This window comes from Equus przewalskii, chromosome 30, assembly GCF_037783145.1.
Source record: "Equus przewalskii isolate Varuska chromosome 30, EquPr2, whole genome shotgun sequence".
Taxonomy (NCBI): domain Eukaryota; kingdom Metazoa; phylum Chordata; class Mammalia; order Perissodactyla; family Equidae; genus Equus; species Equus przewalskii.
The window spans coordinates 16,619,937-16,641,942 of NC_091860.1; the positions used below are offsets into that span (position 1 = coordinate 16,619,937).

Sequence of the window (22,006 nt, forward strand, 5' to 3'; positions counted from 1 at the left end):
GGGAAGACGAGAAGTGAAACAGCTTTGGACCTCGTGGCCTTTGCAGTCAGGGCTGTGTGTGGAGAGCAAGCCCGAGGCCATTACTTGGGCTGGAAAACTGAGGTTCCCTCTGGGAAGTGATGAATCAAGGGTCCCTGAGCAGACAACCTCCACTCTAAAGTGACAGAAAAGGCGTCATTAAAAAGAGCAGCTTTATGGTGGAAACAGTTTGGTGAGGGTTGAAACTGATGCCCCTCATTCTCCATATTCAGTGCTTAGAGTCTCTTTTTTGCTCAGAAAGCTTCAGAAGAAACAGTTCACACAGAGCTTTGTTCCTTTACCTAGAAGAAACGTGAAAGAGAGGCTAAACCTAAGAAAGAATCTCAGTAACTCAAGGAGAGAGAAAGTTCTAGGTCTTTTTCTAGAAAGTTCTCTAGAGATAACAGTGACAAAGGATTTGCAATAAAGTCTTGCTGCCCAGTTTCAATCATAGGGGTCATTTTCAAGTTTGAAAGGGTCCTTTTGCTGGATAAAATCTCCTCTTTTGATAAAAAGATGTATATTCATTACATGACAAGTGGAATTCTTTCCTTAAGACAAACGGTAACAGATTTTTCATTAACCACAATATTAACCCCTAAACATCTATTTACTTATTTTTCAGAAGTAAAGCATGAATTAAGAACATTTTGAAGCAGATATCAGTAATTAGCCAACCCACAAACGGAGTGTGGCAAATTTAAAAAGAAACTGCTGGAAACATTGTATTTTTTAAAATTTTAAAAGAATGATTTATCTGCAAGTGGAAAGCTCCAACATTTACTATGTTTGTGATAAAGTTATAAACTTTACTTCTTAATGAGAAATGTGATATAGTTCTCTTACTGATTTTTCTTTTAGCATTCTAAATTTAAGATTATTCTGAGAGGAGGTAAAAGATGGTGAAAATGTAGGACACAGGACAAATGTTTCTTTTTCATTAAGCCAGTGCTTGACTGACAAAAAAGTTGGTTACAAAACAGAATAGATGAAACAAAAATGTTTCTTTCCAAAACATTGCTTCATTGATTTCTCATGAAAAAAATATTTTAAATGAGTCATGCATGGCTTCTAAATGTAAATAAATTATATACATTTTTTAAAAATTTCATCCTAATTTGGATTTATATCTATTTCAGAAGCAAATAAAATTGAATTCTCTCTACGCTCACATTCAGGGTTTTTTTAGTTATACAAATGTATTATATGGCCAACCAGGATCAGTGGTAAAATCTGTGACTTTGAAACAAAAGGAAGCCAACTTTTGCACAAAGAATTTACCGCATGACCTTGACCTTATTGAAACACAGATTTATCAGGCTAGAAGAGGTGACCAAGGCAAAGAAAGAAATCCAACTCTTGGGGGAGTGACATCACAGAAGATGGTGGAATAGGAAGATTTAGCAATCCATCATTTCACCTAAACAGCCATTGAACTGGCAGGAACTGTCTGAAATAATTATTTTAGAACTCTACTCTAGTAGAAAACTTGTAGCATCTGGCTTGACGGAGAGGCTGGTAAATGTTGGCGAATTTCAGCCTTTCCCTTGTGGTAGTGGCTACCATCCTCCATCCCCCATCTTTGTGGGAGGCAGCAGTGAGGGCAGATGACTGTGTTTCTGGTGTGGCTTGCTGGAGCCAGGGTGGACAATAAAGACCTTGTCCTCCAAGTATTGAAGCTGTATATTCTGAAGGTTAGTTGCTGCTTTTAATTGCTTTCACCCCTTCTATTCAACGTAGTACTGGAAGCTCTGGCCAGAGCAATTAGGCAAGAAAAAAAATGAAAAGCAGCCAAACTGGAAAAGTAATGTCATCTCTCTTCACAGATGGCATGATTTTACACGTGGAAAACCCTAAAGCATCCACAAAAACAACTGTTGGAGCTAATAAACAAATACAACAAAGTGGAAGGATACAAAATCAAAACACAAAACATCAGTTGCAGTTCTATACACTATTAATGAAAAATCTGAAGATGAAATTGAGAAAATTCCATTTGCAATAGCATCAAAACGAATAAACTACTTAGGACTAAATTTAACCAAGGAGCCCAAAGACTTGGAAAATACGAAACATTGCTGAAAGAAATCAAAGAAGATCTAAATAAATGGAAAGATATCCCATGTTCATAGAATGGAAAACTTAATATTGTTAAGATGATGATACTACCCAAAGACATCTACAGATTCAATGCAATTCCCCTCAAAATCTCAATGATGTTTTGGCAGAAATAGAAGAACTCATCTAACATTCACATAAAATCTCAAGAGATCCTACATAGCCAAAACAATCTTGAAAAGGAACAAATATGGAGGACTCAGTTCATACTTTCTGATTTCAGAACTTGCTACAAAGCTACGGTAATCAAAATAGTGTGGTACTGGCATAGGAGAGATATAAAGATCAATGGAATAGAATACAGAGCCCAGAAAGAAACTTTACCTGTGTGGTCAATTGATTTTTTACAATGGTTCCAAGACCACTCAATGAAGAAAGAACAGCCTTTTCAACAAATGATGCCAGGAAAACCGGATATCCACATACAAAAGAATAAAGTTGGACTTTAACCTTATACTGTATATAAAAATTAGCTCAAAATGGATCAAAAATCTAAACTTACAAGCTAAAACTGTACAATTTTTAGAAGAAAACATCAGAAAAAAATCTTCATAGCATTGGATTTGATGATTTTTTTGGGGGGTATGACACAAAAAGCACAGGCAACAAAAGAAAACGTAGATAAATTGAGCCCCATCAAAATAAAAAACTTGTGCATCAAAGGACACTACCGAAAGAGTGAAAGGACAAGCCACAGAATGGGAGGAAATATTTTCAAAGCGTATATCTGATAAAGGATCAATACTCACAATACATAAAGAAGTACAAATCAACAGGAACAACAACAAAATAATCAATTTAAAAAATGGGCAATGGACTTGAGTACATTTCTCCAAAGAAGATACACAAGTAGCCAATAAGTACATGAAAAGATGCTCACCATCATTAGGGAAGTGCAAACAAAACCACAATGGCATATCACTTCACACCCATTTAGATGGCTGCTACCAAAAGACAAAAAGAGAAAATAAGTGTTAGTAAGGATGTGGAGAAATTAGAACCCTTGCACATTCCTGGTGGGAATATAAAACGGTATAGCCACTGTGGAAAACAGTTTGGCCCTTCCTCAAAAAATTAAACATAGAATTCCCATATGATCCAGGAATTCCACTTCTGAATATATACCCAAAATAATTGAAAACAGAGACTCAAACAGATATTTGTATACCAATGTTCACAGCAGCATTATTCATACTAGCCAAAAGGGAGAAGCAACACAAATGTCTATCAGCAGATGAATGGATAAACAAAATGCAGTATACACACACACACACACACACACACACACAATGGAATATTATTAGCCATAGAAAGGAATTCGGATACTTGCTACAGCATGTACAACCTTGAAAATATTATGCTAAGTGAAATAATCCAGACACAAAAAGACAAATATTGTATTATTCCACTTGTACGATATACATAGAATATGCGAATTCACAGAGCCAGGAAGAAGAGGTTACCAGGAACAGATGGGGGAGAAGAAATGAGCATTAGTGTTTAATGGGACAGAGTTTCTGTTTTGGATGATGGAAAGGTTCTGAAAATAGATAGTGGTGACAGTTACACAACACCGTGAATATACTTAAAGCCACTGAACTGTACAAGTGAAAATGGATAAAATGATAAACTTTATATTATATATATTTTACCAATTAAAATAAAATCTAACTCTTACCCTCCTCTTTATACCCTTCTACTAAGTTTTGATGCTGGGTTTTGCTTGGCTATTGATGATGGCGGTTGTTTTTGACTAGTACTTCCTTTAAGGTAAAGAAGTATTTCTATAAAATAAAGGAAATCTTCATTTATTTCATCGGCAAGACAATTGCTGAACTATTCCATTTCCTCCCAGACCCTCTCTTTCTCAGACATCACGTGCCTCACACCCATTCAACTCCATATGAGATGAGCTTAGTGACTCCTTTGCTGTGAAATAGTTGTGAGAAAATCAGCTCAATAAATTTTTTGGTAACCTGTTCTATCATTTATCACAGTTAAAACTCCTAGTTGAGGGGCTGGCCCCATGGCCGAGTGGTTAAGTTCACGCACTCCGCTGCAAGCGGCCCAGTGTTTCGTTGGTTCGAATCCTGGGCGCGGACATGGCACTGCTCATCAAACCACGCTGAGGCAGCGTCCCACATGCCACAACTAGAGGGACCCACAACGAAGAATATACAACTATGTACTGGGGGGCTTTGGGGAGAAAAAGGGAAAAATAAAATCTTTAAAAAAAAAAAAAACTCCTAGTTGATTCAGAAGTTTCTTTTGTTTAAGCAAACCTGTCTTTTAATGGGCAAATTTGCTCAAGATTATTTTCGCTCAGTGAGAAGGAAAAAGAAGATAGAATGATACAGTTAGGTAAAAACTTAAAAATTTAAAAGATGGAACACTTTTTTTATGTTCTTACTCTTTATATTTTTCATTTCTTACCAAAATATATCAAAACACCAATAATGCATTTACAGTTTAATAGAAACAATTACCTTCTAGCAATCAAAAATATTTGTATGGAGTTATTTATCTAAAATTTGGCTTTATTGTAATTCTCTTCAGATAGTATATTTAGATTTAATGTGACCTACAGTATATGTATGCAGACTATTTGAAGGATCTGTGAGTTTCATAGTTCCATAGTCAATGTTATGTTTCATTTTGTTTGCTATGGCACACATCTTTATAAAATACTTATTTAACTTTACGAAATAATTTAATTAGAAGGTTATTTGACCCATTTAATATTTGAAAAAAATTTTAATAAGATAAAAAAATGTATTTTATGATCTGAAAATGACCTAAACTTTACAGATAGAAATCAAGACACAAAATCATTGGGTTTCCTCGTCAGAACTACTCCAAATATATAATGTTACCTATAGTTTTTAGCAACTTAGAAAGTAAATTTTGTATTTATTCACTCAAATATTCTGGAAAACCTAGTCTCTAAGGTATCTAAATCCTTAAACAGAAATACATCACAGAGAAAGAAGGCATTTCTGAAAAATCCATTAATATTCCCATTTCAATGCACGGAAAATTATTAGTTTTTTAATAGGCTTATCCTGGAAAACTAAGATTTGTGTTTGTATAAATGCAAACTTTCTCAGCAAATATTACTATTGTAAATATTATCCCCCAAACATATTTTTTGATATGTTTAGGACTACACTACTTTTTTAAAAAGACTATTTTTTTAGAGCAGTTTCGTGTTTACAATAAAATTGCAAGGGAGGTACAGAGATTTCTCATATACTCCCCTGCCCCAACACATGTATAGCCTTTCCCATTATCAACATCCTCTGTTCTCTGCCTGTTCATTTCTATTCCCTCCCTGCCCCACCCCAACATTGAGTTTTTTATTGTCTCTCTAATTTTACCTTTTCAGAATGTCATATAGTTTGAATCATACAGTAAGTAGCTTTCTCAGACTGGTTTCTTTCACCTAGTAAGATGCAGTTAAGGTTCCTCCAAATCTTTTCATGGCTTGATACCTCATTTCTTTTTAGCACTGAATAATATCCCATTGTTGGAATGACCACAGTTTATTTATCCACTCACCTACTGAAGGATATCTTGGTTGCGTCCAAACTTTGGCAATTATGAATAAAGCTGCTAAAAACACCTATGTTCAGGTTTTTGTGTGGACATAAGTTTTCAAGTCCTTTAGGTAAGTACCAAGGAGCACGATCGTTGGATGGTCTAGTAAGAGTATGTTTAGTTTTGTAAGAAACTGTCAAACTGTCTTCCAGAGCGGCTGTACCATTGTGCATTCCCACCAGCGGTGAACGAGAGTTCCTGTTGCTCCACATCCTCTCTAGCATTTGGTGTTGTCACTGTTTTGATTTTGGCCATTCTAACTGGTGTGTAGTGGTATCTCGTTGTTTTAATTTGCATTTCCCTATTGACATACAATGTGGAGCATATTTTCATATGCTAATTTTCCATTTGTATATCTTCTTTGGTGAGGTGTCTGTTCAGGTCTTTTGTCCATTTTTAAATTGGGTTGCTTGTTTTCCTACTGTTGGGTTTTAAGAGTTCTTTGTTTATTTTGGATAACAGATATGTCGTTTGCAGTTAGTTTTTCCCAGGCTGTGGTTTATGTTTTAATTCTTTTGATACCATCTTTCACAGAACAGAAGGTTTTTAATTTTCATGAAGTCCAGCTTATCAATTATTTCTTTCATGGATTGTGTCTTTGGTGTTGTATCTAAGAAGGTATCACCATCTCCAAGGTCATCTGGATTTCTCCTATGCTATCTTCTAGAGGGGTTTTATAGTTTTGTGCTTTCCATTTAGATCTATGATCCATCTTGACTTCATTTTTGTGAAGGGTGTAATGTCTGTGTTTAGATTAATGTGTTTTGCATGTGGATGTCCAGAAATTCCAACACCACTTGTTGAAAACGCTATCTTTTTTCCGTTTTATTAATTTTGCTCCTTTCCCAAAGATCAGTTGATGATATTTATGTGACTCTATTTCTAGCCTTTCTATCCTGTTCCGTGATCTGTTTGTCTATTCTTTTGCCAATACTATCCTGTCTTGATTACTGTAGCTTTATAGTAAGGCTTGAACTTGAGTAGTGTCAATTCTCTGACTTTGTTCTTCTCCTTCGATACTGTGTTGACTATTCTAGATCCTTTGTCTCTCCATATAAACTTTAGAACCAGTTTGTAAATATCCACAAAATAACTTGCTGAGATTTTGATTGGGATTGCATTGATTCTAAAGATCAAGTTGTGAAGAACTGACATCTTGACAATATTGAGTCTTCCTATCCACAAACATGGACTATCTCTCCATTTATTAAGTTCTACTTTCATATCTTTCATCTGAGTTTTGTAGTTTTCCTCATATAGACCTTGTACGTATTTTGTTAAATTCATACCTAAGTATGTAATTTTTAGGGGTGCTAGTATAAATATTAATGTGTTTTTAATTTCAAATTCCACTTGTTCATTCCTGGTATATAGGAAAGCAATTGACTTTTACATGTTAACCTTGTATCCTGCAACTGTGCTATATTCACATATTAGTTCCAGAGTTTTTTTTGTCAATTCTTACAGATTTTCTACCTGGAAGATCATGTCATCTGTGAACAAAGACAGTTTTATGCCTTCCTTCTTAATCTGTATACCTTTTCTTTCCTTTACTTGCTTTATTGAATGATGCTGAAAAGTAGTGGTGAAAGGCAATGCTCCTGCCTTGTACCTGATCTTAGTGGGAAAGTTTCAAATTTATCACCATCAAGTATGATATTAGCTATAGGGTCCTTGTAGATGTTCTTTATCCAGTTGAGAAAGTTCTCCTCTATTCCTAGTTTCCTGAGATTTTTTAATTATGAATGAGTGTTGGATTTTTTCAAATACTTTTTCTGCATCAATAGATATGATCATGTGATTTTTCTTTTTAGTTTGTCAATGTGATAGATTACATTAAGTGATTTTTTAATGTTGAACCAGCCTTGCATATCTGCAATAGTTATGGTGTACAATTCTTCTTATACTTTTTTGGATTTGATTTGCTGATATTTTTTTTAGGATTTTTGCATCAATGTTCATGAGAGAGATTGATCTGTAGTTTTCATTTCTTGTAATGTGTTTGCTCAGTTTTAGAATTAGGGTAATCCTGGCCACATGGAATGAGTTAGGGAGTTTTCTCTCCTCTTCTAGTCTCTTAAAGGGACTGCGGAGAATTAGTACAATTCCTTCCTTAAATGTTGGCTAGAATTTACCAGTGAAGCCATCTGTGCCTGATGCTTTCTGTTTTGGAAGGTTATTAATTATTGGTTCAATTTCTTTAATAGGTACAGCCCTATTCAGATGATCTATTTCTTCTTGTGTGAGTTTTGACCTATTATTTCTTTCAAGGAATTGGTCCATTTCATCTAGGTTATCAAATTTGTGGGTATAGAGTTGTTTATTGTATTCCTTTATTATTCGTTTAATTACAATGGGATCTGTAGAAATGTCACCTCTTTCATTTCTGATATCACTAATTTGTGTCTTCTCTCTTTTTTTTGTTACTTACCATGGTTAGAAGCTCATCAATTTTATTGATCTTTTCAAAGAACCAGCTTTTGGTTTCACTGATTTTCTCTATTGATTTCCTGGTTTCAATTTCATTGATTTCTGCTCTAATTCTTTATTTCTTTTCTTCTCCTTACTTGGAATTTAATTTGCTTTTCTTTTTCTAGTTTCCTAAGGTGGAAACTTAGGTTATTGGTTTTAGTAGCTAATATTGTTTTCTAATATATGCATTGAATGCTGTAAATTGTCCTCTAAACACTGCTTTTGCTGCATCCCACAAATTTTGATGTTTTTTGGTTGGTTGTTTATTTGTTTAAAGATTGGCCCTGAGCTAACATCTATTGTTACTCTATTTTTTCTTCTTCTTCTCCCCAAAGCTCCCCAGTACATGGTTGTATATTCTAGTTGTAGGTCCTTCTAGTTCTGCTATGTGGGATGCCGCCTCAGCATGGCTTCATGAGCAGTGCTAAGTCCACACCCAGGATCTGAACTGGCAAAACCCTGGGCCATCGAAGCAGAGCACACGAACTTAATCACTCAACCACAGGGCTGGCCTCATAAGTTTTGTTTTTATTTTCATTTCTCCCATATATATTTTAATCTCTCTTAAGCTTTCTTCTTTAACCCATATGTTATTTAGAAGTGTGTTGTTTAACTGCCACATATTTTGGGATTTTCCTGTTATCTTTCTGTTACCGATTTTTAGTTTAATTCCAGTATATTATGAGAGCAGATATTTTATCATTTATATTCTTTTAAATTTGTTAAAGTGTGTTTTATGGCCCAGAATATGGTTTATTTTGGTCAATGTTCCATGAGAGCTTGAAAAGAATGTGTATTCTGCTGTTGTTGAATGAAGTAGTTCTTAGGTGTCAATTACTTCCAATTAGTTCATGGTGTTGAGTTCAACTATTTCCTGACTGATTTTCTGCCTGCTGGAACTGTCCATTTCTGAGAGGGGTGTTGAAGTCTTTGACTATAATAATAGATTCACCTATTTCTCTCTGCAGTCCTATCAGTTTTGGCCTCATGTACTTTGATGCTTTTTTGTTAGGTGCATACGTGTTAAAGATTGTTACATCTTCCTAGAGGATTGACTCCTTTATCACTACGTAATCTTAATTCCTGATAATTTTCCTTACTTTGAATTCTGCTCTGTCTGAAATTAATGTAGCTACTCCCACTTTCTTTTGATTAATGTTCACATAGTATGTTTTTCTCCACCCATTTACTTTTAATCTATATGTGTCTTTATATTTAGAGTGGATTTCTTGTACACAGCATACATTTGGGTCATGTTTTTTGATCCATTCTGACAATCTCTGTCTTTCAATTGATGCATTTAGACCACTGACATCAAAGTGATTATTGATAAAGTTGGATTAACATCTATCACATGCGTTATTGTTTTCTGTTTGTTGCCCCTGTTTGTTGCTATTTTCGTCTTTCACTCTTTTTCTATCTTTTTTAGTTTTAATTGAACATTTCATATGATCCCATTTTCTCTTCTTTCTCAGCATGTCTGTATACTTCTTTTTTTTTTTAACAGTTTTTAGTGGTTGCCCCAGGGTTTGCAACATAAAGTTATGTTTACCACTAATTCTAGTACAGTTTCAAATAATTCTATACCACTTTTTTGGGTAGTGTGAGTATCTCATACTAACAAACTAATCCTAATTCCTTCCTCCCATCCCTTGTAGCACTGCTGTCAGTAATTTCAGTTATATATAAGTCTACATAAGTATATATATACACATATAAATGAGCTATATACGTAAACACACGTAATCAAGTACATTGTTGCTATTATTATTTTGAACAAACTGTTATCTGGCAGATCAAATAAGAATAAGAAAAATACAAGCTTTTATTTTACCTTCACTTATTCATTTTCTGATGCTCTTCTTTTTTATGTAGATCCCAGTTTCTGACCTACATATTTTTTCCTTCTCTCTAAAGAATTTCTTTTAACATATCTTGCAAGACAGGGCTACTGGCAACAAATTCCCTCAATTTTTGTTAGTCTGAGAAAGCCCTTATTTCTCTCATGTTTGAAGAATAATTTCACAAGGCACAGAATTCTAGGTTGGTAGTTTTTTCTCTCAACCCTTTAAATATTTCACTCCTCTCTCTTCTTTAGATGGTTTCCAAGGAGAAGTCAGACACATTTCTTGTCTTTGTTCCTCTATAGGTAAGGTGTTTTTTTCCTCTAACTTCTCTTAGGATATTTTCTCTATCTTTTATTTTCTGTAATTTGAAAATGATACACAAAGTGTTATTTTTTGGGCATTTATCAGGCTTAGTATTTTCTAAGCTTCCTGGATCTGTAGTTTGGTGTCTGACATGAACTTGGGGAAATTTTCAGTCATTGCAGTCGTGCACCACATAACAGCATTTCAGTCACCAGCAGATCACATACAAGACAGTGGTCTACGTAAGATGAGTACCATATAGCCTAGGCGTGTAGTTGGCTATACCATCCAGGTTTGTGTAAGTACGCTCTATGATGTTTGCACAATGATGAAATCACTAACAACACATTTCTCACATCATAGCCTCATGGTTAAATAACATGACTGTGTTGTTCCTAATATTTCTCCTACTCCTTTCTCTCTTTACTCTGCTTCTAGTTTTCCTATTACTCATATACAACACCTTTTGTAGTTGTCGCACTGTCCTTGGATAGTCTGTCCTGTTTTTTCAGTCTTTGTTTTCTTTGCTTTTCAGTTTTTGAAGATTCTATTGCTATATCCTCTAATGCAGCAATTCTTTCTTCAGCCATGTCCAGTCCACTAATAAGCCCATCAAATGCAGTCTTTATTTCTGTTACGGTTTTCTATGTCTAGTATTTTCGTTTGTTTGTTTTTTCTTGGCATTTCCATCTCTCTGCTTACATTGCCCATCTGTTCTTGCATACTGCCTACTTTATCCATTTGAGCCCTTAACATATTCATCACAGTTGTTTTAAATTCCTCATCTGATAACTCCAACATCCCTGCCATGTCTGATTCTGATGCTTGTTCTGTGTGTTCAAATTATGGGTTTTTTGCCCTTTGTAATGCTTTGTAACTCATTCTTGATAACCAGACATGATGTCCCAGGTAAAAGGAACTTCTGCAAATAGGCCTTTAGTCATGTAGCGGAGCTGTTGGAGGGAGGGGAAGTGTTCCACAGTTTATGACCAGATCCCAGGCTTTAACGAGCCTGTGTCTTTGGACTGTGAAATTCACCAGAGTGTCTCAGTTTTTTTCTCCTCCCCACCTTACGTGAGACAGGATGGTTAGAATGGGCTGGACTTCGGTATTTCCCTTCCCCAGGTCAGTTTGGCTGTAATACCCCAGCATGGTAGGTTCTAATTAACTAGTTTCGCTGAGGGCAGACTTTGTCAAGAACAGAGGCTCCCCCTCCCTTCCCACTGGTGGAAGCCTGAGGGGATTTTTCTCCTCTATTTACTATGGAAACCTGGTGGAGATCCTGGAGGTCAATCTCACAGTATTGTGGGGAACCCTTATGACTAGGTCCCTCTACAGCTTTTAACTCAGAGTTGTCCACACAGAGCCTCCAGCAATTAATCCATTACAGCTGAGGTTTTCCTACCAGAGTGCTGGTTCCATGGAGGTTTCAGCTGGCGAGTCTCTGCTCCAGGAAGCTGTGACTCCCCGTATTCACCTGTCTGTCCACTCTTGGGGGTAGCAGTTTGCCCTGTGTCCTCCCCTCTCTTATGGATCCCAAAAGAGTTGATTTTTCAGGCTGTTTAGCTTTTTTCTCATTGTGAGGACAGAGTGGTGACATCCAAGCTCCTTGCATGTAAAATGGAAACAGGAAATAGCCTAAACTGCTCTTTAAAGTAATTTTGCCAATTTTGCCAAGACCATTTTTGTGGATTACTTAATCAAAAAATCATACTTAGTCTATAATAGGTACTCAAATTTGATATGTGAATTAATGAAATGGTCGAAAAAATAACCTTCAGAATAAATATGGGAATATAAGTAAAAGCTCTTGTAAATAGTCAGTTGTTTACAAATCTTTAGTGTTACTAAAACTACTAACCACAGGTACTTCAGTTTCATATTCTTGGGGCCACTGCATAAGGATGGGCAGGTTGCACACTGCTCAATCTGAAGGGGTGCCCTTCCCATAGGCTACGACAATCATATACAGCAGCCCCAACAAATACATGGGGCAGCATAATTTAGAGTTCATGAACTAATGTCTCTTTGTGAGGCACTGAAACACCTATCTAATGCAAGTGGATTTGGCCTTGAATATTTCTGTGTGTGCAGGTGTGCGTATCTCTGTGTTTATTTTTTTCACCTCTCTTGACTCTGCTGTTTGTGTGCTCGGATCAGATTACTAAAAAGCTGTGAAGGTACTTGAGAGATAGATGGCTAAGAAGCTGAAAATTGAGCAAGCATAGGCTTCCCAATGAAAAAGGCATCACAACAAAAGATAAGCTTAAACGCAGAATTTTAACTGACGTGTAAAAACAACCACTTTGCAAAATAAAATGGCTTCAGCTGTATGTATTTGATGGTTTTTTTCATTTATTATGTACTACATCCTTCTCTGTGGAGTATAAGTAGCTATTTTAAGTCCTATTGCTTCTAAGTAGTATATTGTTCTTTTTGTAAATTTAATTCTATATATATATTTTTTTCAGGAAGAGTGAAATGGGGCCCAAATAAGAAAAACAGGACTATAACTTTCACACATTTTAATTTCAAACATCAACTTTTAGAAAGAAAAGGCACTAAAAGGTCTATTAAAGGTATTAGAATTTTATTAAAAATTATTAGGTGTTACAATAATAGGGTGAACATAGGTGAACTTTTTTAAATGTATCTTTCCTACAGCGAACTTTATTTGAGCCTGACATTACATGAAGACAATTATCAGTTGGGCTCCAAATTTTACTGGGAATAAAATACCACATAGCCTATACATATCCTGCCATTTTTTGCATGTATACTTTCATACAGCAGAAAAGGAAACTTTTTATAAGGACTCAAATGCTATCTGGGCCTTAGTACCAACAACCATTAGAAGCTACGAAAATTGCAATCTAATTTTAATACTACAACTTTTAATCACACAGTGTAGGGCCATCCATGTTTCATTAGCATAATTTGCTGCAATGCCTATTAAATGTCATAGACTTGAACTTTATAAACATGTGTACATTCTTAAAATAAAATATTAAATTAAGCTAGGTGCTCAATAATTTTCCTCCTACATGTGATCTTTTGTACGTGCCTTCATTATTTGTATAAAGTGTTGTGACTTCCCAAATTATCAGGCACATCCATATAGATACAGAATACATTCTAAACACAAATAAGTAATACTTTTCTGTTTATCTGAGCACTGTTCACTCATAAAACCCAACATGAAGATAAATATAAATGTATGTAAAATACTTTCCTATTGCAGAATATTACAAATCAACTACTTGGTGACAGGTTTTTCTTAATAAAAAAGATTATCATGGCATTATTTGAAAGAAATTATTTGTATTATAAGTTTTTTAGAGTTATAAGTATTGTAAATTCCTGCTGGATTGACAGATGAAGAGAAAGATGCATTGTTAAACAAGATATGCTCAGGCCTCACTTTAAGGAGTGTAAAGATTAACAGGGAACTCAGGAAAGTAAATGCAGAATGAAAGTCTTCATACAGTGTTATGATTAAGGATCTCTGAGAACTCACAGGGAGACATTTGAATCCCTGATAAATAAATACCTCAACTCTAATCGGTGTATTCATTAGACTGCTCACTTTTGAACATGATACTACTTAATGAAAAATTATAGTCTGAGGTCGCCTTAAGAGTTTACATATTATTTTTCACCAATGCACGGTTTAAATGATTATTCCCAGAGGGTCAGCAGGGACGCAGAAAAGAATAAAACAGGAACATTAAAACAATGCATTTAGCTACTTGTTTCTCTGGGACTTGGTGCAATTAAAAGACTTGGCATTTATCAAGTTATAATTGTTTGCCAGACAAAGGGATGAGAACACTGCCCATCTCATTGAATCCTCTCAACCGCATTAAAGTGCGATTTAACCCTATGAAAATACTACTACCCTGCTCATCTCCTGGATGTGGAAACAAAGAACGTGCCCCAAGTCATAAAGGCAGAAGTCAAGCTTTTAACAACTGTAAGTAGAGCTTCTCTCACAGTGCGAGGAAAAGCCGCCAAGCACAGGGGTGAACGATGTGGGCCGATCTGTGGACCGCAGGGTGGCGGGAAAGATGGGTTATCCATTCTTAAGCTATTTGTTCCCGCAGATCATTGAAGAGACTGACTATATAAAAACATTACTCTGCACCCAATAAGCCTCTTACAAACCTATCCAGCATCTGAAAAATTCATATAGAATGGAAAGCCCCTGGTATGAATATCCGAGAATGTCCCAGCATAGCAAAGGCAAATTACATAATTAGGTACCTAATTATTTAACATCAAGGTATCCATTATATGTTATCACGTAAGACACTAAGGCATATGCTGTTATATTTGTAAGTGTAACTTCTAACTTTAAACTGGTTTTAAAATGATTATTCTTATGATGGTTTCAAATTCCACAAATAAAATAATCTTTTACTTTGAAATGCACAATTTCAATTCATGGCTTCTTATTATAAAACTGTATGTTGGGGCGGGGGGGGGGGGGGGCGGGCAGCCCAGGGCATAGTGCTTAAGTTCACGCACTCCACTTAGGAGGCTGGGGGTTCACAGGTTCAGATCCTGGGTGCAGACCTACACACCATTCATCAAGCTGTGCTGTGGTGGCATCCCACATACAAAGTGGAGGAGGATTGGCATAGATGTTAGCTCAGCAATAATCTTCATCAAGGAAAAAGAGAAAGATTGGTAACAGATGTTAGCTCAGGGCCAATCTTCACCACCAAAAAAAAAAAAAAAACCCCACATCTTTATCTAGGTTTTACTAATGTACCTTGACTTCATTATATTAAACAATATTTATGTTAATACTTCAGTGCTGGGAAAAGAACTAAACCTTAAACTGAGCCAAATATCTGTTAAACTGACTTGTCTTTATACTGAAATCAGTCAATTACATAAAGGTCATTTGCAACAGTGGAATTAAAAATATAATTCCATGTTTGAAGGAAACTCTAAAACTACAATTCAAATTTCCAAAAAGTCTAATCTAAAAATTATTCAATAACTTCAGGTGTATTTCCTAATAATTAATTTTAACTAATTCTTGTAATGTTCTTTAATTTATATAAATGATAAAAATCTCATTCTTGGACTAACTTAATGGGAAAACACATTCTCATTTCTTTTAAAGGCTTTTTTGAAGTGTTTTCAGAAAAAGTGCAGTATACATAACTAACTAAAATTAACTACTAACATTTTCTAGAGATCCAGCGGAGCCAACTTGTAAGAATATAATTGCTTAGATTTAGCACCATTTGTATACATTAAAAAAATAATATGCTACTAAAAATAGTAATTCTCTACAATCTATTTTTCATTTCTTTATATAATGCAAAAACTTATGCCCTAGAAACAAACAATTAAAACGTGCGCACATGCATAATAAAGAGGTTTGCCTGTCTTACATTTTCCTTTTAAAATGAAGATACTTCAAAGGTAGAGAAAACCCTGAATTTGGTTAAGTAATTGAAATAAACATAAGAGAGAGTCACTAGTATGTTTTTACAAAGGCCCAATACGGGGGTGACAGTGCCCAGGGCAATGATTAAACTAAGTCGAACAAAAATAAAGGGTAAATCCTGGAGCAAGACGCCCAGGAAACCGAGAAGAGGGTTCTGGGGGGTGAGTATAAGTCGCAGGAGAGAAATATAGCTGAATATGTAGACCGGGTACAGCCAGCGTGACTTGTAGACGGCGGGGTGACCGGCCACGCGCACCATTTCTATGGTGTCAGACCACAGCAGAAAGGCCCACAGGAAGATGTCGGCGCGGACGTCCCTGCGGGCCAGCATTCCCAGGACTCCAGAGTGAAAGGAGGGCTCCTGGGGTCCCGCCAGCCCAGGAGCAGCGCTCTGTGTCTCGGCTCCTGGTGACCAGGACGCCTCGGTCCTCCCGGCTGGCTGCGGAGGCACGGGGCTGTCTTCATTTTGCCTCCCTTGGTCTGTCACAGTTCTTATCTGTTGCAGAGTGGTCTTATGGTTATGCCTATCTTCGTTACCTGCAATAAATCGATTTATTGAAATTTTTAAAATTTTACTTAAATTTTAAATTTTTATTTAATTTTTTTACTCGTTAGATTTTATTTAAATTTTTTGCTAAGTTTTTATTTAAATTTTACTCAAATTAAAAATTTTTAAATTTTATTTAAATTTAAAAATAAAATTGCAAGTGTTCTCTATTTGAGGTCTGTTTTACACGTGGAACTTCAATGGAAATCACACTGAAAAAAATACACAAGCAAAGGAGGCTCTTTATGTCTTTCTATTTTCCTGAATACAGATCCTAAGTCATTTTTACCATTTCATAGAAATAGCCATTATTGGTTACTGAGCTAAGCACTGTCACACATTATTGCATTTAACCCTCAGAAACAAGCTGGGAGATAGGGGTGACTATTCTGCTTTATAAATATGGAAACTGGGGCCCAAAGAGTAGATGACACCCAAATTCAAAACCACAGTTAGTAATGGGCAGAGCTGGAATTGACATCCAGATTTGTTTGACCCTAATTGACAATCTCTTAACTTTATGGCTGCTATTACCTGTCTAGAGGCAATATAACGTGGTAATTAAAAACTTAGGAATACCATAAAATTAAATCAATCCAAGAGGTCAATGGTCCAATCTTGTCATTTTATGAGAAGCAGAGGCCCACAGGGATCACTACAACCCAGACCCCTAAGACTGGAGTTTGGTGCTAAGAAGGAATCTTTTGACCATGAGAGAGTCTTGGTGAAGGGTGACACACTGAACCCAAGATCTTTAAAATGTTCTTTCCCCAAAGTTTTTGAACTGGTCAATGCAATTGGTTAGCATCTTCTTTGTGGCCACGAGGCTATGCTTGGTCAACACGCCAGTCATCGGAATGAGTAGGGCATTTTCTTATCAACATGTTGTGTGTGTTTGTGTGTGTGTGTGTGTGTATGAGAAAGAGAGAGAGTATATGTGTGTGCCTCTCCATGTACGTTTGGGTGTTGAAGTTGGAAATGACGAAGGAACCCTCAAATATCATGACTTACTAACAGTATTGATGGTATGGTTTTTACACATGAGAGGTTTAGCACATTATTTTTCAAACATTTATCCACTTAAGCACCATTTTGGTTGCTAAGAATTTATCAGACCTTGACAAAGTTTATGCAGCAAATGTGCTGAGCTGCCATATTACTTGATAAGACAAAATTTAAAGAAAGTCATTAGACTAAATAGCTCTAAAGGTTAAAAGTCAATAAAAATTTGTTGAATTGTATTGAGCTGAAGTGAAAACATTTTAAAATAAATGTTATTGTGATTAATGACTAATAAAATGATTACTATCAATAGAAGTTATTAAAAGATAAATAAACCTTGGTTTTCTTTTTATACAATTAACTATTTCAAAATCTTAAGTATGAATTGAGTATATTTAGAAACTAAAAAGATAATCTAATTCTTGATGAAATATTACTTGCTTCTGGTATAAATCATTCATAAATAATTGGTAGGACCCATAACCCTTAGAAACTTCTTTACCAACTTTACATGCCACAATGGCATGAATGAGTATCATTTTAATAAACAATACTCAACCCAGCTCTGATGACCTAGTGGTGAAAATTTGGTGCACTCCACTTTGGTGGCCCAGGTTCAGTTCCCGGGCACGGACCTATACCACCTGTCTGTCAGTGACCATGCCATGGTGGCTCACATAGAAGAACGAGAAGGACTTACAACTGGAATATACAACTACGTACTATGTGCTTTGGGGGTAAAAAAAAAAGAGGAAGATTGGCAACAGATGTTAGCTCAGGGCGAACCTTTAGCAGAACAAAAACCAAACCCACAAAGCTTAATAAATATTTTTAAAAAAACAATACTCAAGTAAAAGAGAAAATTATATACTAATTGCTATTATTTTAATACTGACAAAATCACCTCTCTTAAACTCAGATGCTCACTGGGTCAATTATATCTCTCATTTTACAAACAAAAATTCAATATTGAAAATATGTTTCTTAGTGTATGTTATGTCCTAGAAAACTCTCCTTCACCTCTCTTAGTAGATAAAGCTGCTTGAATGAAAACTCAAATTCCTTTGTCAACATGAAGAACACACTGCATAATTTGGGCTTTCGGAGAGATTTGCAAATTCAGCATTGTTGCCACGCCAGGAAGTAACAATCTAAGAAGTGACACATTAACATTTTTAAACAGTCAGTAAGAATCTTAGTATCTGTGGATTCGCACTGTGGGATGAACAATGAATTCTTAGCCAGAGTATTTTAATCAAATACTAAGGCCTCAATCCATGTGCATCTGGTGAAATCAGGGCTGGGAGCTTCCCATTTCTTCACAGCTCAATAGAGACGAGTTTAGACTTGGGGGTACAGTGACTCTGCTGTCCTCTTTCCAAGTAAGAAGCACTAGAACTCTTAGCCGGAAGCCTCTGCTGACCTCTCAGAGGGCGAGATGGAGTTGAAGCTGTTGAGAAGTCATTCGGTCATTAGACAGGACCCGCAGATTCATCTCTGAGCAACGTAAACATCATGGATTCAATACTATTCTCTTTGTCTCCATGATCACTTTCTCTCCAAATTTATTTTTTAAATTTCCACTTGCAGCTGGAACTCTTTTTTGTTGTTGTTGTTGGTGTTAGTCGTTAGTGTTCTCTTTGGGTAGAACGATACTTATTTGTGCAAAATCCATAAAAGATAGAAGCATGAAGAAAGAGATCCACTCACTTCCTTAGAGGTTCACATTGTGCTGTAAAGAGTAAAAATAGCAGCCGTTCTGTGCATTTCCCCACAGCTGACGCCCGTTGCTGAAACAATTTTTTCCCTTCACTGTGCAAGCTAAATAATTAAGGAAATGTAATTTCCATCGCAGATAAATGTTTAAGTAGGTAACTCATACCTATTTTACTTTATTATTTCTTTATATTGATGTATTTCTCTCTCTAACTTGTTCCCCAAAAGTTTTAGTCAGCTTACATAAATCAGTACTGAGGAATTTTCTAGAGTGAGCACATATTCCTCTTGCAGAGAGAAAAAGAAAGCACTAAAAGTTATTCAAATGAAAAGAGAGAGAAAAAGAAAGAAGAATCACAAACAAAAGCACCTAAAAACAAGACTGAATTGACACTAAAAATTCACTACTTAGGGTCCCAACTGTCTGTTATGAGCAGGCAAATTTTAGAGTGCTGTATCAGGCTTAGTCTGGACATTGAGAATGGTGCGGCCAATAAGGGGGAAATGGTCCCTGCCTTCACCGCTCTGTCTCCCTGACCACATCAATAAATACAGAAGAATCAATTGTGGCAGGGCTTTAAAAGGAAGGTAAGTTCTGTGATAAGAAACTGTCACAGGGGGTCTAAATTCGATTCAGAGTCAATTCGGGTCATCTGCGAAGTGACAGTTAAGCAGAAACCTGAAGAATCAGTAGGAGTGAATTAGGCAAAGAATGGAGAAAGGAACTTTCCAGGTAGTAGGAAGAGCATGTGGAAAGCTCCTTTAAAAATAAAGAACACGGAACAAAAAGACACCTGTGGCTCTGTCCTGACACATTGGTTCATTCTTTACTGGACTTCTTCCACGAGATTTTACAAATCCTTTACTGGCAATGGATCATCACAGTGAAAACAATAAAAAGCTACCATTTATTTAGTGCTTTCTTTATGCCAGGCACTTTGCACATATGTGACTAAATTCACTCAATGCAATATAAGTGAAAGTGATTTTTGCAAATTAGGAAGCATTGGTAAAGGAAGGGGATGTGCTCTTTCTCTTTGCTCCTTTCATTTGACTGGAATGTGGGTGTAATGGCTGGAGCTTGAGCAGCCATTTCAGTTAATAAGGAGAAAGCCTCTGTTCAGAAGCTCAGTGCAACAAGACAGAAAAGGTCTGAGTCCTTGATGTTCAGAGTCATCATATCATCCTGAGCCACCATCCTGGACTTTACATGAGAGTGAAATAAACTTCTTTGTTTAACCCCCCCCCCCCAAAAAAAAGAGATCTTCAGCCACAGTGAATTGAAATAAGGAGAGTTTGGTGAGGGGATGGGGCATCAGAGAGGGAAGAATAGGAGAGAAGGTAATATTTATTAAGTGCTTTCTGTATAGGAGACCCTGTTCTAAGCCATTTCTATGCATTAATTCACTTAATCCTTAGAAAAACACTATGATGTAGATACTAGTATTTTCCCATTTTAAAGATGAGTAAACTGAGGTACGGGGAGATGAACAATTCTTTCAAAAGTGACACAGCTAGCAAGGAGAGAGACTAGAACTTGAACCTCAAAGACTTAACCATTAGACACACTGTCTGTGGCAGGGTCAGGCTATGTAGAACCTATGGGCCATGATAAAGGTTTTGGACTTTATTCTAAGTTCAGTGGAAAGCCACTGAGGGTGAGGAGAATGGAAGGCAGAGGAGCCAGCGAGGATGCGGAGACACCAGCAAAGAGGTTCCTGAGGCCACAGGGCGCTGATGCAGAACGAGATTGCTCCTCGATTCGCAGCAGCCAGAAGATCAAATTAAAGAATTATTCAGAAAACGTAGGACGAGTCTTGATTAGCTGTCCTTGAAATCTGTTTTTCCCGACAAGAAAATATTCTAGAGAAAGCAAAATGCTAACGATTTAGACAAAACATTCTCAGAGAAAATCTGGAAAAGAAGAAAATTCACAGTCATGAAGATTTTTTTAAAACATGTTAAGCACATGAAGCACATTTAGTCATAATACTCTTAGAGAATAAGAGAAAAAATGTAACAAATTAAAATACACATCAGGGCACATTATAAACGTTATTACTTTGACACTATCTACTGGGTAAACTCACCTTACTATGTATAGTTTATTTGCTTTGAGCAGCAAATTTGGGGTGGGGAAGGTAAGTAAGGTGATTGCCAAGTAATAAATGACAAAACCCAGCACCCATCTGACAGGTGTTTATGATGTAGGAATGAGTCAATATTTGTAAAACATTTAAAATGGTGCCTGACACATAGCAACAGCCATATGTGTGTGAAATAACTAAAAAGTGGCCATCGCTAAACAATTATTGTTTTAAATGAATTAGAATAGAAAAGAAAATATCAGCAGGCAGTAAGTAGTACTAAGGGATTACAGTTGGTTAAATTTTTATTATAATTCCTCTTGCCCAGTACCCTATATTATCAGGAGAGGTCACAAAGTTTGAGAAATAGCGTTAGACTACAGAGTCTTAAGGTCATGAGTTTAATTCTCATATTTGCCTGTTGATATCGCAAAGAAAAATGCCACCGCACAGATAAATCCTGTGCGGGCAGAGACAGCTTGCACCAGCTGACAAGAGCCTATCGTGTGCACCCCTTCCCAATGCCATGCCGCGTGTGCAGTGACATCAACTCGAAAGCTTGAAAATTGTCATGCTAGCATTATTTACACCAATGCTACAAATCAGGGCTCCAAGCCCCCTGAGAGACAGCTGCCTAAACACTGACCCGCATACTATTGCCTGTGTCCAAAACAGGACATAAGTTTCCACCAAATAATAATAGTCAATAATATTAATGAGTATAGGACAAATATTTGATTCATCATCAGTTCCAGAAAAGCCTGTGGGCATACCTCCCCAGCCGTGAGTTAGTTTTGCAACTTTATGAAAGGCATTATGTTTTCATCCATTAAAT

At 36.2% G+C, this 22,006-nt stretch overlaps 1 protein-coding gene across 2 annotated transcripts in view; it reads right to left on the reverse strand.

Annotated features, from left to right (window-relative positions):
- Positions 1–12,928: 12,928 nt before the first annotated feature.
- TMEM236 (transmembrane protein 236) overlaps positions 12,929–22,006 on the reverse strand; it is a 37,922-nt gene continuing 28,844 nt past the window's right edge. For both annotated transcript variants that reach the window (XM_070601345.1, XM_070601346.1), the window contains exon 4: positions 12,929–16,356. In XM_070601345.1, coding sequence (XP_070457446.1) covers positions 15,773–16,356 — 584 coding nt within the window. In that variant the 3' untranslated portion in view covers positions 12,929–15,772. The remainder of the gene's footprint in view (positions 16,357–22,006) is intronic.